The 14311-nt window shown below is 30.2% G+C and overlaps 1 protein-coding gene across 4 annotated transcripts in view; it reads right to left on the reverse strand.

Moving 5' to 3' along the window:
* Nucleotides 1-12681, reverse strand: part of LOC114123494 (uncharacterized) — a 55176-nt gene extending 42495 nt beyond the window's left edge. The window contains exons 1-4 of one of the 4 annotated variants that reach the window (XM_027986499.2): nucleotides 11951-12681; nucleotides 11446-11514; nucleotides 10372-11170; nucleotides 326-539 (exon numbers count right to left, since the gene is read on the reverse strand). In XM_027986499.2, coding sequence (XP_027842300.2) covers nucleotides 326-539; nucleotides 10372-11101 — 944 coding nt within the window. In that variant the 5' untranslated portion in view covers nucleotides 11102-11170; nucleotides 11446-11514; nucleotides 11951-12681. The remainder of the gene's footprint in view (nucleotides 1-325; nucleotides 540-10371; nucleotides 11171-11445; nucleotides 11515-11950) is intronic. The other 3 variants (XM_050205127.1, XM_027986498.2, XM_027986500.2) reach the window with 3 other exon arrangements.
* Nucleotides 12682-14311: the final 1630 nt, after the last annotated feature.

Raw genomic sequence — 14311 nt, forward strand, 5'->3', positions numbered from 1 at the left:
AATAACCATATCACAAATTACATAATATAGACCTTTCGAAAAATAAATTTATGATAATTTTGACGAATAATATAATTATAATGTTTTTCAATTAGATGTAAAATATTAAGCATGATTAATATATAATAATAAAACCGAATTATCAACATCAAAAGTAAAATATACTTTTAATATTACCTATTAATTTGAATTTAAATTTCTGTTAATTTAAATGAAATTATTTTGTGCTGCGTTTATATTATAATTTTTTTAAATTAATATACATATTTTAATCTGTGGAGTTTACATATTTATTTATAATAAAATGATACTAAATTTTTAATACCTGTAAATCGGTGTGCCCAGGTCATCGCGGTACCATAAAACCAGTAAAACTGCATCGCGTAAATTTGCACCAGATGCAAGGGAGCTCTCACCATCAAGGGGCGGTGAATCAGCTCCTGGATCTGATAAATCATCTTCTTCGTCGGATACCAATGATATATCACAAGGTAAACGAGCTTGCTGCCCTGCGACTGCTCTTACATGGTATACAGGAACTATAATATAAAACATAATGTATGTAGTCATAAAACAATTGAAGCTATATTTAAATATTATAACATAAATAACAATAATGGGTGCTACATCCACTGAGAATGATAAACAAAGAAAACATTATTACAAAACTAGTATATTTTACATTTAAGAATTATAAATATGTGCGTATATATTATGATTTCAGTAGGTATAACATATGTTGATAATATATTTGCTATCATTAGAGCTATTTTGTCTGTTTAAACTAAATAGATATTTGAATGACGGGTCCAATATTAAAATTAAAACAGATACACAAAAACTTATTTCACTATAACATAAACTATACCTACTATTCCATTGTTTTGAAGATGAGTTTGGCATTTTACAAGCAAATTTACTGATATTTTTTTAACAACATTCAGTAAATTATTTTGAAAAGCAAACAAAATACACTCAATTTTAAATACGTCAATTAAATCTCGAATATAAATACCATATTTACTCATCCACAAAATATGTATTTATTTATTTAGTGTATAATTACAATTTATGAAACTAATAAGAATTTTAATTTTTAATTAACGAATTTAGTTATTCTGACGTTTTGTGTGATACTTTTAGGGATTTAAGTGTATTCAAATATTTAAAATTGTACTGAAAAGTACTTATGATGAACTATTTTATGTTTTAGCACGACGGCGACAGACTGTAGTAATGATACAAACAAAACAAATACAAACGACAGTAAATGTTTGTGTGACGTTTTATTCTTAATGATAAATACTCAGACATTTCGACAACTATTTTTAGTTTAGTTTAAGTTAACTTGTTAAAGTATTAATGCAACCATATAATTATAGTTTTAAATATGAATTGACTATATTAAATTACTATTACTTATAAGTTAATTAAAATATTATTATTGTTAGTAAACTATAAACACAAAACTTTTTATTTCAAACAACTTAAATTATTAAGATACCTACAAAAATATCATTTATCAGAATAGTTAGAATTTTTTTTTGGCACTAATTGTTTTTTTTATATTGACTAGATTCGTAAGTTATAAGCATATAATATACATATTAGGTACTATATTATATATTACCTACTGGCTATTAGTAATGTAGTATTTAGTTAGAATTATTTCACGTTAGTATCTATTTTGATAATTTTTAAACATTTTAGGGGAATCTTTGAGTTCGTAAGTAATTTTTATTACGTTTACCTAAATGTTTATACGACATATTTTATTCGTGTAACTGAGTATTATGAGTATTAATATAAAATTACTAGTTATGAAAAAAATCAAATATAATGAAAAATAACTTATGAACTCAAAAATTCCCCTAAAATGAAAAACTAATGAATAATAATATTGATAAAAATTTGACACTTACATTCATTTTACAGAGTAATCACTATTAATTAATATTAATTAATAATTACACTATTAATCACTATTTATCCTTTTAAACGATCTCGGTAATTGCGTAACAATATAGTAAGTCAATTTTCTCCAATATGTTTTAAAAAAATAAATTTCATAACTTATTAACAAAAACTATTTTAATTGTTTGATAAAATAACATAAATACAATTAAGTATACTCATTCGAATATTGGATTAAAACAGTCTAGCCTCGATTTGAAGAACAAATTACACTGAAAAAAATTGTCTTTTAGATTCACTACTTTATTGCATTTAATGAGATTAAAATACGTAATTGAATAAATAATATAATCATTAGATAATTTTAATTGATATACCTTAGGTTATAAAATACATGATATGTATTTTATATATTATTATATTGTACATAATATCATGATTAATTTAGTAAAAATAATTAAATTGATAATATACATATAAATAAATATCTGTATTCTATTTTAAGTAATTTTTGTTTACATAAGACATGTGCCATTTATCGTAAGATTTAGTATATTTCCAATACAGAACCAATACAGAACCATTTTTCTATAATTCTTAATATTTTTTTAACTTAATTATTTTGTTGTTACTTGAGATTCTAACCTGAGCAATTATATGTAGACTTAAAAATTTAACCAAATATTTATGTTAACATTTTCTAGACATGTTACAATCTTTAGTGCATTATATCTTATTATATTATCATATAAGATTATTATCTTACATTATTATTTAACTATACATCTCTAATATATTAAATACTTTTATTTGTTTATTGACATTTAAAATTTTAGAATTTTAGAAGTTTTATTTAATTTACTTATACAACATTTTGATAGTGAATGAATAAAGTTTTTAAATTTAATACAAGATTTCTAATAAATTTTCTTATAACAATTAAAAAATATTGAAAGTACATGATTACATTTTTTTTTTTTATATATAAACAATTGAAATTCAAATCTTGACAAAGTTCATCAAAATAACAAAAATCTGCGAATAATTTTGTAGTTAAAAATATATAAAATATTTAATTTAAATAGTTTAAGCTTGAAGATATAATTCAATGTCCTTTTTAAGTTATTTTATCATAAACCTGAAAATCGATAATCGAAAATTGAAAATCGAAAATACGATCATATTTTTTACAGACATTTTAAGTTCAACATTTAATCAAGTAAAATATAGGTATTTAAACAAAAATATATTATAATCTTATTTTATATAATTCATAAAATATTGTTCATAAGAACAAGTAATTTTTCATCACTGCACGTGTATTATTATTTCTTACAGATAAAAAGATTATCAAAATATTTAATTTAATTTTTAGCTATTTTTACTTCAAATGTATTTACTCCATTTTTACTCAAAACAGTAATTGGAATGATTTAAAATTGAATTTAATAGACTCTTTGCAGTGTCCTACTCAATAAAGAGATACATTAGATACCTACCTACTATACATTCGTGCGTCTTCCCTGAATTATTTTGTAGTGTTTTTACTTGACGTTAATTTAAGGAACAATTACTGTAGTAATATTATTATAGTTGTTTATGGATAAACATGATATCTATTTGTACTTTTAATAAATAATTTTTTTTTTAATAATATTTTAGTTTCTAAGTAATATCCTAAAAAAAAAAGTTTATTTTTGTCTTAAAAAGACTTTTGGCATATTGGATTTGATGAATTATAACTGATTTTCCACAATATAACAAAAACAATTTGATAAACTGTATTTCATCGCTTGTAAATTCATACAAATTTCAAACATTTTTTACTTTAGTGACTTACCAACAGTAGAATACAGCTATCAAACCCACTACACATGAATTACTTGCGATTTTTTTTTTTTTTTTTAATACCAGAGAACTGAATAATAACCACAAGCCCGCGGATACTAAAACATATATTTTTATTATATCTAGTAATTAGTAATATTTTCAATTTTCAATTTACAATTTTGTAGAAATAGAAAATAAAATATTATTATTTTACATAATATGTGCATGTTTATTGAATTTAAACATTATTCCATTATTTTTAAATGAATAATAGTTATTAACCCTCTATAAACTACAATAGTGTTTATCATTAATTATATCATTCATTTAAATCAAGTTAAGGAGTCTTTTGGTATACGTGCTATTTTTTTATATCATACAGACATTTGTTTTAACATGATACAATTAAATGCTCTTGTATTTACGCCATACTTGAAATATAATTCTTTTGTATTTTCTTCTTTTTTTTTTTAATGTATGGAAACAAAATTTTAAAAATGTTTTCTCTCCCTATCTCTACAATGAAAATGGAACAAAAACTCACCGACGCCGTCGTTTAAAAAAAAAATAGTTGCTATAACTGCGACAGTGTAGTAGGGGGAGGGGGTGCGACAAACAGGACGCCTGACCGGACGCCCGAAGCCCGTTTGCCTGTATCAAGCCAGATGATTTACCGACCCTTTTACCCGAGACGTACGCTTCCAGCGAGAAAAATAACATTACTAAATAAGATGGATATAAAACGCTTTAAGAACGCCTATTTCTTTCCTTTTTTAGATGGTTTAAAAAAAGAGAACGTTTTATTCGTGTCTATCCTCTAAAGTCCGGTGCCGTCCAGTCCAAAAAAAACTTAATTCGATTATACATAAATTACAACAATAGTAATTGTCATTAGTGTTGTAATAAGTTATAACCCGCTATAACCACTCAAAGGCGTCAGTTTTTAATTTTTAGTTTAGTAAAAACGTTTAAATTATTACTTTATAAGTTTACCTAAGTACCTACTCAAACAATTCAGTACATCAATAAACTATTTTTTTTTTTTTAAGTAATTCAATGTAAATTTGTCCTTTGAATTAAAAACACATAATATATAATCTATATTCTAAAAGGTAGTATCGTTATTATTACTTGTTTTAATTCCTATATCTAATAAATTAGTAAAAAAAAAAATCAATAATTTGTTTTTCCATCACGCATGCACTTTATTTTTCTTCAATTTAAATGTTTATCAGGTGTAAATATTTACACCTTATACAAACATCTCTACTACCAATTTATAAATTAGTTAGAAGGTTAAGTATCATACAATTCTAATTGCTTTTTAAAATGTGTTTAAATTGCAATTATTTATTTTTATTTTCCTAGTATTTCAACTTTCAAAGAGCAGTTACATTTTCATACTTGTAATATTATACTGACATAGTTGCATATACAGATATACAAATCATCGAAATTGTTTGAATTCACAAAGTTAACCAGACAGTGTATTTATAAGAGTAATTAAATATAAAAAAAAAATCATTATTTTTTAAAAATTGTCTTTAGGTGCCTACTTAAAATAGATTAAAGTCAAATAACCAAACGTAATTTATTTTTGATTAATTTGTATTTTATTTTATTATTATTTTAAACTTACTTTAAATTATAAATAGTTTAAAATAAGTATGTGATAAAATGAATGATGAATATTTAACCTATTTTGGCACTAAGGAAAAATATGAAATTAACATAGTATACGTATAATTAATATTTAATATAATGGTAGTAAAATAAACTACTTAAATTATGTAATTATTGTGATATTTATACTTAAAATTATTAAATTTAAGTTAATATGTAATCAATAAAGCAAATTCAAATACAGAGACGCATTATGAATGAAAGTCACCTGCAAATTTAGGAGCGTATATTTCTGTTAGGTAACATCGGGGACCCATTGATTCCACCACCAAACAATTCTTACCTGAGGTCATTCTATAGTTATTCCTTGACTAAATTAAATAATTATTATTAATTAATTAAAAATCAACAACGGATTTAATTATAACACAAAATATTTTTTTAGATATGCACCAATGGAATACAATATAACGCATATATACGTTTCCTTTTTTGGAAATAATTAATTGTCAAGTAAAAACATAAAAAAAAAAAATAGTCCCTATAACCAAGATGTATTAATTATTATAATATTATATCTACATATTATATAATAGTTTAAAAATAATATTTTTTTTTTACAAAAATTAATATTGATTATTTGTTTCTATTAAAAACAACGAATTTGGGATTTTATTACAAATAGTATTGATCAATATGGATTCGAAATAAATTCAATAAAATTACATGAACTTTGAGTAAAATTTGCATTTTAAAATATGAATTACGTTGATGATTTTATTGTTTATGAAAGTGTTAAAAATAATGGAATGAGAGACTTTACAAGGGAAATTTCGAATTTTCAATTGGCCTTTTCGTTTTTAAAAATGTAAAATACCACTTGTATTTATAATAAAAAATCAAAATACTTACGTAAGTAATATAATCGCAAATTAAAAATTTGTAAAAAACTGTTGTTAACAACATTTGATTACATTTATTAATTATAGTGGATGTATATTGACTTTTGTGATTAATTGATCACTTAAAACTTTAAGACAAGTGTTTCAAACTTCAAAAACTTAAATATAGGTACTAGGTACTATCATATCACCATGAATTTTTATTAAATTAAATTAATTATTATGAAGTAACCAATATGATAAATACTATAGTAGTATAGTAACACAGTCATATTATGTGTTAAGTGATTACATATTACTGAAAATAAATTATTACCTATCCTAAGTTTTTATAACTATGAAATATTTTTATTCATAGGAAGTTAATAATTTTTTTTAATATATATTTGAAAAGAAAATTCAAAATTGTATTATAAGTTTCTATACATTCTCATAAATCTTTAAATATAATTCTAGAAAAATGCATAAATGTGTACTTAATTAACAGTTGTGTGCAGGCACACACGCTTAACCATTAATATGACTCATCTACAAAATAATTATTCTACTATCGATTCATCTAAAAACGATTCGTATTAAAATTGAAATATAATAATCAATCTAATAGGTATTATTAAAATTACTATTTATAATCTATGTACGAAAAGTTTGTATTTTCTACTTTCTATATACTTTTCTGATTCGCTAGTTGACAATTTTCGATGTTAAAAACCACAGCTCAATCTAAAGTTCCTTAAATTTACATCTTAAAATTGTCGTAATTGATTAATTGGTTAACTGTAGTGTCATGTAACAGAATCATCTTGCAATCGTAAAATCGATGTTTGTTTTTCGTTAATAAAAATAAAAATTTGATGTAATCAATAAAATCTCGCAATATCCATTTAATTGTAATGGTTACATACCAATATACTAATTATAGACTTCTAGAACAATAAAACTTAACACCACTAAAATCCGAAATAAAATTAACTTTTTTTAATACGTATTTCAAAAACAAATTTAGTATCATGTATAATTAAAATGATAATCCTATTTGTCAAGTTTAAATTTTTAAAAAACCTATATATTTTTACTAGTCACTGTTTTGGTTGAGCCGTTGTTTTTATATTTTTATAAGTCACTGACGCATGTGTCACTTACTGTCATAAATTCATAAAAATTATACAACATTTCCCAGTATGTTTAGCACTCTCCTTACTTATCAGTACTTGATATTCGATGTACGGTAGTTTTTTAACTATAGTGTTATTGTTATTATAAATTTGAAAGCAATATAAAATATCATTCCATATGAAAAAAAGGTTTTTAATGTAAGTTCAATTTAATATAGATTTAAATATTATTTTAAATGTTTTTAAGTTCTTTAGAAATACCTATTATAAGTTATAGCAGGAATAATAAACAGCTGAGTTAAACTTGTATGCCAAATTAAATAAAAACAAATGATTACACAGCTTAAAAAAATCTATGTGTATTATAATAATTATGATAGTATATACTGTATTAAATACATTGTATATATAAATTAAAAATACCAATTTTTCACATAATAGTATAGTAGTTGTATGTATTAAATAATAAATAATGTAGAATAGATTACTATAAAATTATAGCTGGCAATATTTTTATATTAGATACTACGTTTCGTTCTGGTGACTTTGATACATAATAGTGGAGTAGTGCATGATTTTGTTTTCAATTTAAATATTAAAATATTACTATGGTGTTAGAAAATAATTCTGAATAAATATCGGACTTAGGCGTATTCAATAGTATAGTTCAAGTATTATTATTAAAAGCAATTAATGTAGGTAATCATATTTTTTCAAGATATTTTTTTTTTTACTTTTTATAATCTCCAAAAAAATCGCAAGAGATAAGAAAACAATTATAAATATCAGGATTCGATATAAAAATCAACAAATAACCATTTTAAATGTAGGTAAAATATGTATTTAATTTTTAATCTTAATACAGGTTCTATACGTGAAACAATTCACTGCCCCAATAAATGAGATAACAATACATCATTATACAATTTAAAAAAGAGAGATAATCTAAGTGAAGATTTTTCATTTACGAGAATGTCTGTCCTCTAATATATCTATTTATAATTTTGTTTTAAGAAATCTGAAGTATGTAACTATTTTGCTTTATTTAATCTTAAATTTAGTATGGTTTTTAATGCTGATAATTCGCTATAAATGTATTTTACTATTATTTAATATAACTTTAACTTGGATAATTTTAAATGAACGTTTAGTCACGTACAGCTAGAGGCCAAATGATGATTTAATTAAAATCAAAATTTGTTCTATCCAGTTATCTTATATTAAATCATAATATTTAGTATGTGGATGATTTTGTTGATCATCAATTATACTTACTTCATAAAAATAAATAGATTTTCTAACTAACTGAAAAAAAGAATAAAAATTTTTCATTCAGAGATAAATTAAATACCTGATGATTGGGTTAGATGGCGAAGAATGAAAGTAAGTTTTTAATTCAATTATTTTGTTCTTTATATAATTCATACTGCCACTTGCCGCAATACAAATTTAAATAAACTATTGTTTAAAAAGTATGGCATTCGATTATTGTTTTTTTTTCTGTGGTATTGCTTAGTTTATCTCGAGACTGATGCGTATAGGTAGTTAATCACTTTAGTCTGAATGCTCCTATAACTTTATAATTTAACAATTGGTTAATGCTATAATGATAAATTATCTCGTCCATAGAATATAGGCGTTCTATTGTTGATATTTATGATAGCTGTAATGATGACAAAATGTCACAGTCACTACTGACTGAACATAATCGATTATAGTGGTCAGATATGGAATCATTGAACAACTGTTCTACCTTCTTTGATGTCTCAACAAGGAAATTATTAAAATTATCATTTAATGTATTACAATAATCTAACGCAAGAACGTAACATAAAATTATAAAACAAATATTATTGGTATACCTACTATTTAATATTTTAGTACCTATTAATTATCAATTATTATTTATTGTTTATACGGTCATTAAAATTTAAAAATATTAAAACGTCAACCTTAGTGTACTAAGATCCATGAACAGAATGTTGAGTATAACATATTTAAACTTATATAATGGTTAACTCAGCGCAATTTCAACACCCCTAACCATTTCAATTTTATAGATTTCTGGCTTATTTTTTATTGTAACAGTCAAGCTCAACAAATGTTTACGACACGTGAAAATAGAAAGCTATCATGTGGGAAGGGAGGTAGTGTTATACTTACTATAGCGAATAGCGATACACCATCACATAAAAACAATAACGATATGTTCTACAGATTTATGTGATATTGTTGAAATTTATATTATAATGTATATTATATACTACCAGCCGGGATTAAGGTTACCCTTCGAATACTGTACAGGGAAACTTTTTATAATCAAAATTAATTTTGTGTTTGAACTATCTATAAATTAAAATTACAAGAATAACAATAACAACAACAAAAAAATAATGGTTTAAATGATTATTATGGCTTTAGGCTTAAGTTTAATAAAAAAACAATTAACTATACAATATCCCCGGTCTAACTCCTGTTTTTGTTTTTTTTTTTTTTTAATCCTAGCCTCGGCGAAATGATCAAAACTTTGGTCCAAGAATTTAATATAATTAGAGCACTGATTTTATGCATTAAAAAGTATCGCAATATGAAATATTCGTAAGAATAATACAAAGTAAAAATCATGAAATATTTACAGTAGCTCCCTCAAGTCCCTCTAAAAACAAATGAAAATTATAGTTTTAATAATATTTGTATTTCTTAATATCGTCCAATTTATCGATAACAAAAGTGCTCTATCCACTAGAATATTTTCTCAGTAATAATAATTTGACCTATGCCTAATCAACTAATTGTCCAGAGTGCGCTAACCCAACCCAAAAATAATATCCGATTTCCACATTCCATCAATACATAATATATTATACAGTTCTTATTTACATATCCACCGGTTTAAAATATACCACCATAAACGATACTTCGAGTGTACGAGCATAATAATACCAAAATAAAGATATTTATGATACGTAATATGTCATTATATTTACCGTCTTTGGCGGAATGCGCGGCTCGGGCGAAGGACGCGACGACCACGACCACCGCGTAGAACACCAACAGCCACCAGCAGCAGCTGCTCGTCCACATATGCAAATGGTGCGTGTGATGGTGATGGTGACGGTGCCGGTTCACTCGGCGACGGTGATACTGATGAACGTCGGTGATCGCAAACGACGGTTTCGGTAGCCAACAGTTGCTGAACCACTGCTGTTTGCAGCCGTGCGGCGACGGCCGCCGTCGGTCTTCGGGTGACATGTCGTCCGCAATAGTCGCGGTCTCGTCGCGTTCGCAATCCTCGACAAGTCGTCGCCGGACTGGATGGTAACCGTCGACCGTCGCGCGGATATTCGGTTCCGCGTCTTCGCTCGTCCGAGGTTTCGTCGTCCAATCGACGGGCCCGTCGACGTTTCTTCCCGGCTTTACACCGTAGTCGCACGTCACCCAAACCGGTCGTTGCCGATAGTGGACATCGGCGACGTCGTCCCGCTGGACCGGCGGTCTCGTCACTTCTAGGACGGCTGATGTCCGATCGTCATTGCCGTCAACGGGACGTTGGCAATAGTCGTCTCGATCGTGATCACTGCCGACAAATGGTCCGATGCCACATCTCTTGTGTTGGTCGTCGTGACTCTTCCGAACCGATCTGATCGCTTGAATACTCTTAATCAGAGGTCGTTTTTCGACTATTGCATGCTCCGAAGACATCGCGATCGACGTCATTTTGATGACCTCGGAGTTTCCACGGTCTCCGATAACTATTTTTTATACTACACAACGATGTAGTATGATCTGTGCGAGAAACAAACAAACAAAAACGAATGAACGTCGTGGGTTTAACCTTTGGTCATAGGCGCAATTTATGTTTGTTGTTTTTTCTTGAGGGTTGCTATATAATTAGTACACAATACACGAAATCCATTTTCACCGTCACTAATATCACGCCCCCCCCCCCTTACTCCCTCTCAGAAAATAGTTTTCGATACAGATTAGCGATTTTGAAATACATATGATGTTTTAAATGATATTCATATGTAACTACTTTAAAAAAAAGTTTAATTACCTACCTCAATGATACTTCAATTATCATGTGTTTATCAATACAAAATCACTTGCAGTAGTTCAATAAGAATGGCCTAAAGAATAAAAACAGAAACAACAGTAGTATACGGTTAAACTCGTGTTTGTATTGCGCCTATGCCTGTGGTCTAAATGTTTGTGGTGGTCACATAATATGACGTGTATATATATTATTATACTATGAGATCGCACGTGCCATAACACTTCCTATCATTATTCATTATAACGATACTTTATCATTAGATTAATCCGTCGTCATCGTCGTGCCGTTTATGTACCTAAGGCCGTCATTATATCGAAAAATTCGATATAAAATCGTGTTTTTTTTTCAAATTTTCGTTCGCTGCTTTAATAATACAACAGACGACGACGGGATAAAAAACGCGTAATATTGTATACCTACTATATACAATACAGTTTATACTCGAATACTGATCACGCAGCACAGAGGGTGCGTGCGATTTAATATAATACTATTATATAGGGTACTACCTTAGAACAGTGTACTGGCATCGAACTAAGAGCCTTTACGTGGTCGTTTTGTCGTAGTAGGCACGCGTTTAGTATAAGTACCTCAAACGCAGTGACCGCCGTCAACCGGTCCGCGCGGCGGCAGTGGACATCGTGCGTTCATCGCTCACGAAGACGGAAACACACGTGAAACACGCGATCTTTCGTCTCGGACCGCCAAACGACAGTGGCGATAACTACGAGACGGTTCGCGTTTACAGTGGACAGACTATATTATATATTATCTAATATTCAAGCGAGCGCGCTCCCCGCACCACTATACTGTCTCGAGTCGCTGGGCAGCAGTGACCGCGACGCCGACGAACGGCACGACGGCGACGTGCGGACGACGTCGTGCAGCAGCAGCGTTTGGCCGTCAGACCGGTGTCCGGCGTTCCCATCGTCCGCCGTCGTACCTATACACAACGTGATTTGACGTGATCTCGCGCGTAATGAACGAATGACGGGCTGCCGCCGAAGCGGTGTACGTATAGTAACCGCGGTGCAGCGTAGTGCAGTCGCACGACGTGAATGGTTTATCGCGACCGCGCGCGCCAGACGCCGGGCGGCGAGGTGCGGGACGGCGGGGATGCGAACGACGCCGCGCGACGAAATAATATATTTTTTTTTTTCAAATTATATTACACGGTATTGCGTACAATGTCCGCTCCGCGTCGTTGCCGTCGGTCAACTACCACCGCCGACACTATAGCGCACGCCGGAGCCCATACGGATGCACCCTCCGCGGCGGCCGCCGAAGCTGCTGCCGCTGCTGCTACGAGGCTGTGGCGCGCCCTGCTTTTGGCGTGGTGGTGCCGCTTGCGCAAACCACTAGGCCCCCGGCGTGTCGCGCGCGCGTCTCGACCCGCAGCGGTGTACGACCGCCGCCGCCGCCCCTACAGCCTCACCCCGCCACCACCCGCCGCCGTACGTCCGCGTGTGCAGGTGGACGCCGGCGGTGGCACAGCTTCTAATTCGACGGCGGCGGCCAAAGCAGCTGGGACCGTCCTCCGCGCGCGTATATATATACCTCTCGCCGCCCACTCACTCTCACTCGCACTCTCGCTATCTCCGGCCGGCGCTCGCTCCCGCCAACCCTCTCACTCTCGCTCTCGTGCCCGCTCTCTCTCGCTCTCACCCTATTCACTATCATACTCTCTCGCGTACACCTTCTGCCGCCGCCGCCGCCGTTCATCCGTCGTCATTATCCCGTCTTCGTCGTAGTCGTCGTCATCGTCGCGGCGGTACTATGCTTTACGCCGCCCGCGGTCGCCGCGTTATTGCACCGCTCGTGCCGTGTATAGGTATGTCCGACCGCGTCTGCAGTTTGAAACTGCCTAAATATATACATAATATGTAATATATAACTATACTGCCGTTACCGTCCGAATAGTTACCGACGTAATAATATATTATACAGTTAGTCATATAACTGCATAATATTATAACAATAATAATAATATATAATACGCGAATATAAATGCGTTGACGTTTTCCACCCGCGGCAAGTACCTGTACTGCGGTAATACGGTATATACCAGCTGACCAAATAGGTATACTGTTATAATATTATATAAGTGGTACACCCCGCAACCCGCCACGCGAGCGCGCGACCCGCTCTCCTCACATCACTGTGTATATGCGAAACGGTCTCTGACCACCGCCTCGCTATGCGTATATATTATATATATAATGTACCTGTAATATAAGTGCGATCGTCCGCGTTGTCAATCTTTGGCCAATCCTTAGTGACCGCGCGTCTGTTTTCCATGACAACGTTCTATATAAACGCGGCGAGACCGTGTTCGGGTTTTTCTACCGCAAAAGTCGAAAAGCCCAAACTTTGGTCGGCTCGTACATTATCCTTGACGCGTATAATATTACATCGCCCCGTCGTTGTGAGATGACCTAACTTGTTTGCGTGGGCCGTTGAACGATTTACGTTTTTTTCGAATTTATATTTATTTTTTTCGTACAAGAATTTAGCGATTATATAGAATATATTATTATAGCTATACCGCTATAATATTAATATCTAACAGAAATCCAAAATAGTATATGCATTTTTTTTTTTTTAGACATTCTAAAATAATTTTATACAGGTAATATATATTTTAATTACTGGCCTTTTGGTTTTTTTTTCTTATATAGAATTAGACAAAACAATAATACGAAAAATGAATTTATGCGTAGGCGCTTAGCTATACTGTTATAAACGTAACAGCAGACATGTTGCATAGCCGTATACATTGAATTATGAAGTAGGTATACCTCGTATTAAATTCATTGGATAGTTCGTATTGTTAATGTATTTTGAGGATTTGTTGAAATTAATTAAATGTA

Source organism: Aphis gossypii, chromosome X (assembly GCF_020184175.1).
Source record: "Aphis gossypii isolate Hap1 chromosome X, ASM2018417v2, whole genome shotgun sequence".
NCBI classification, from domain to species: domain Eukaryota; kingdom Metazoa; phylum Arthropoda; class Insecta; order Hemiptera; family Aphididae; genus Aphis; species Aphis gossypii.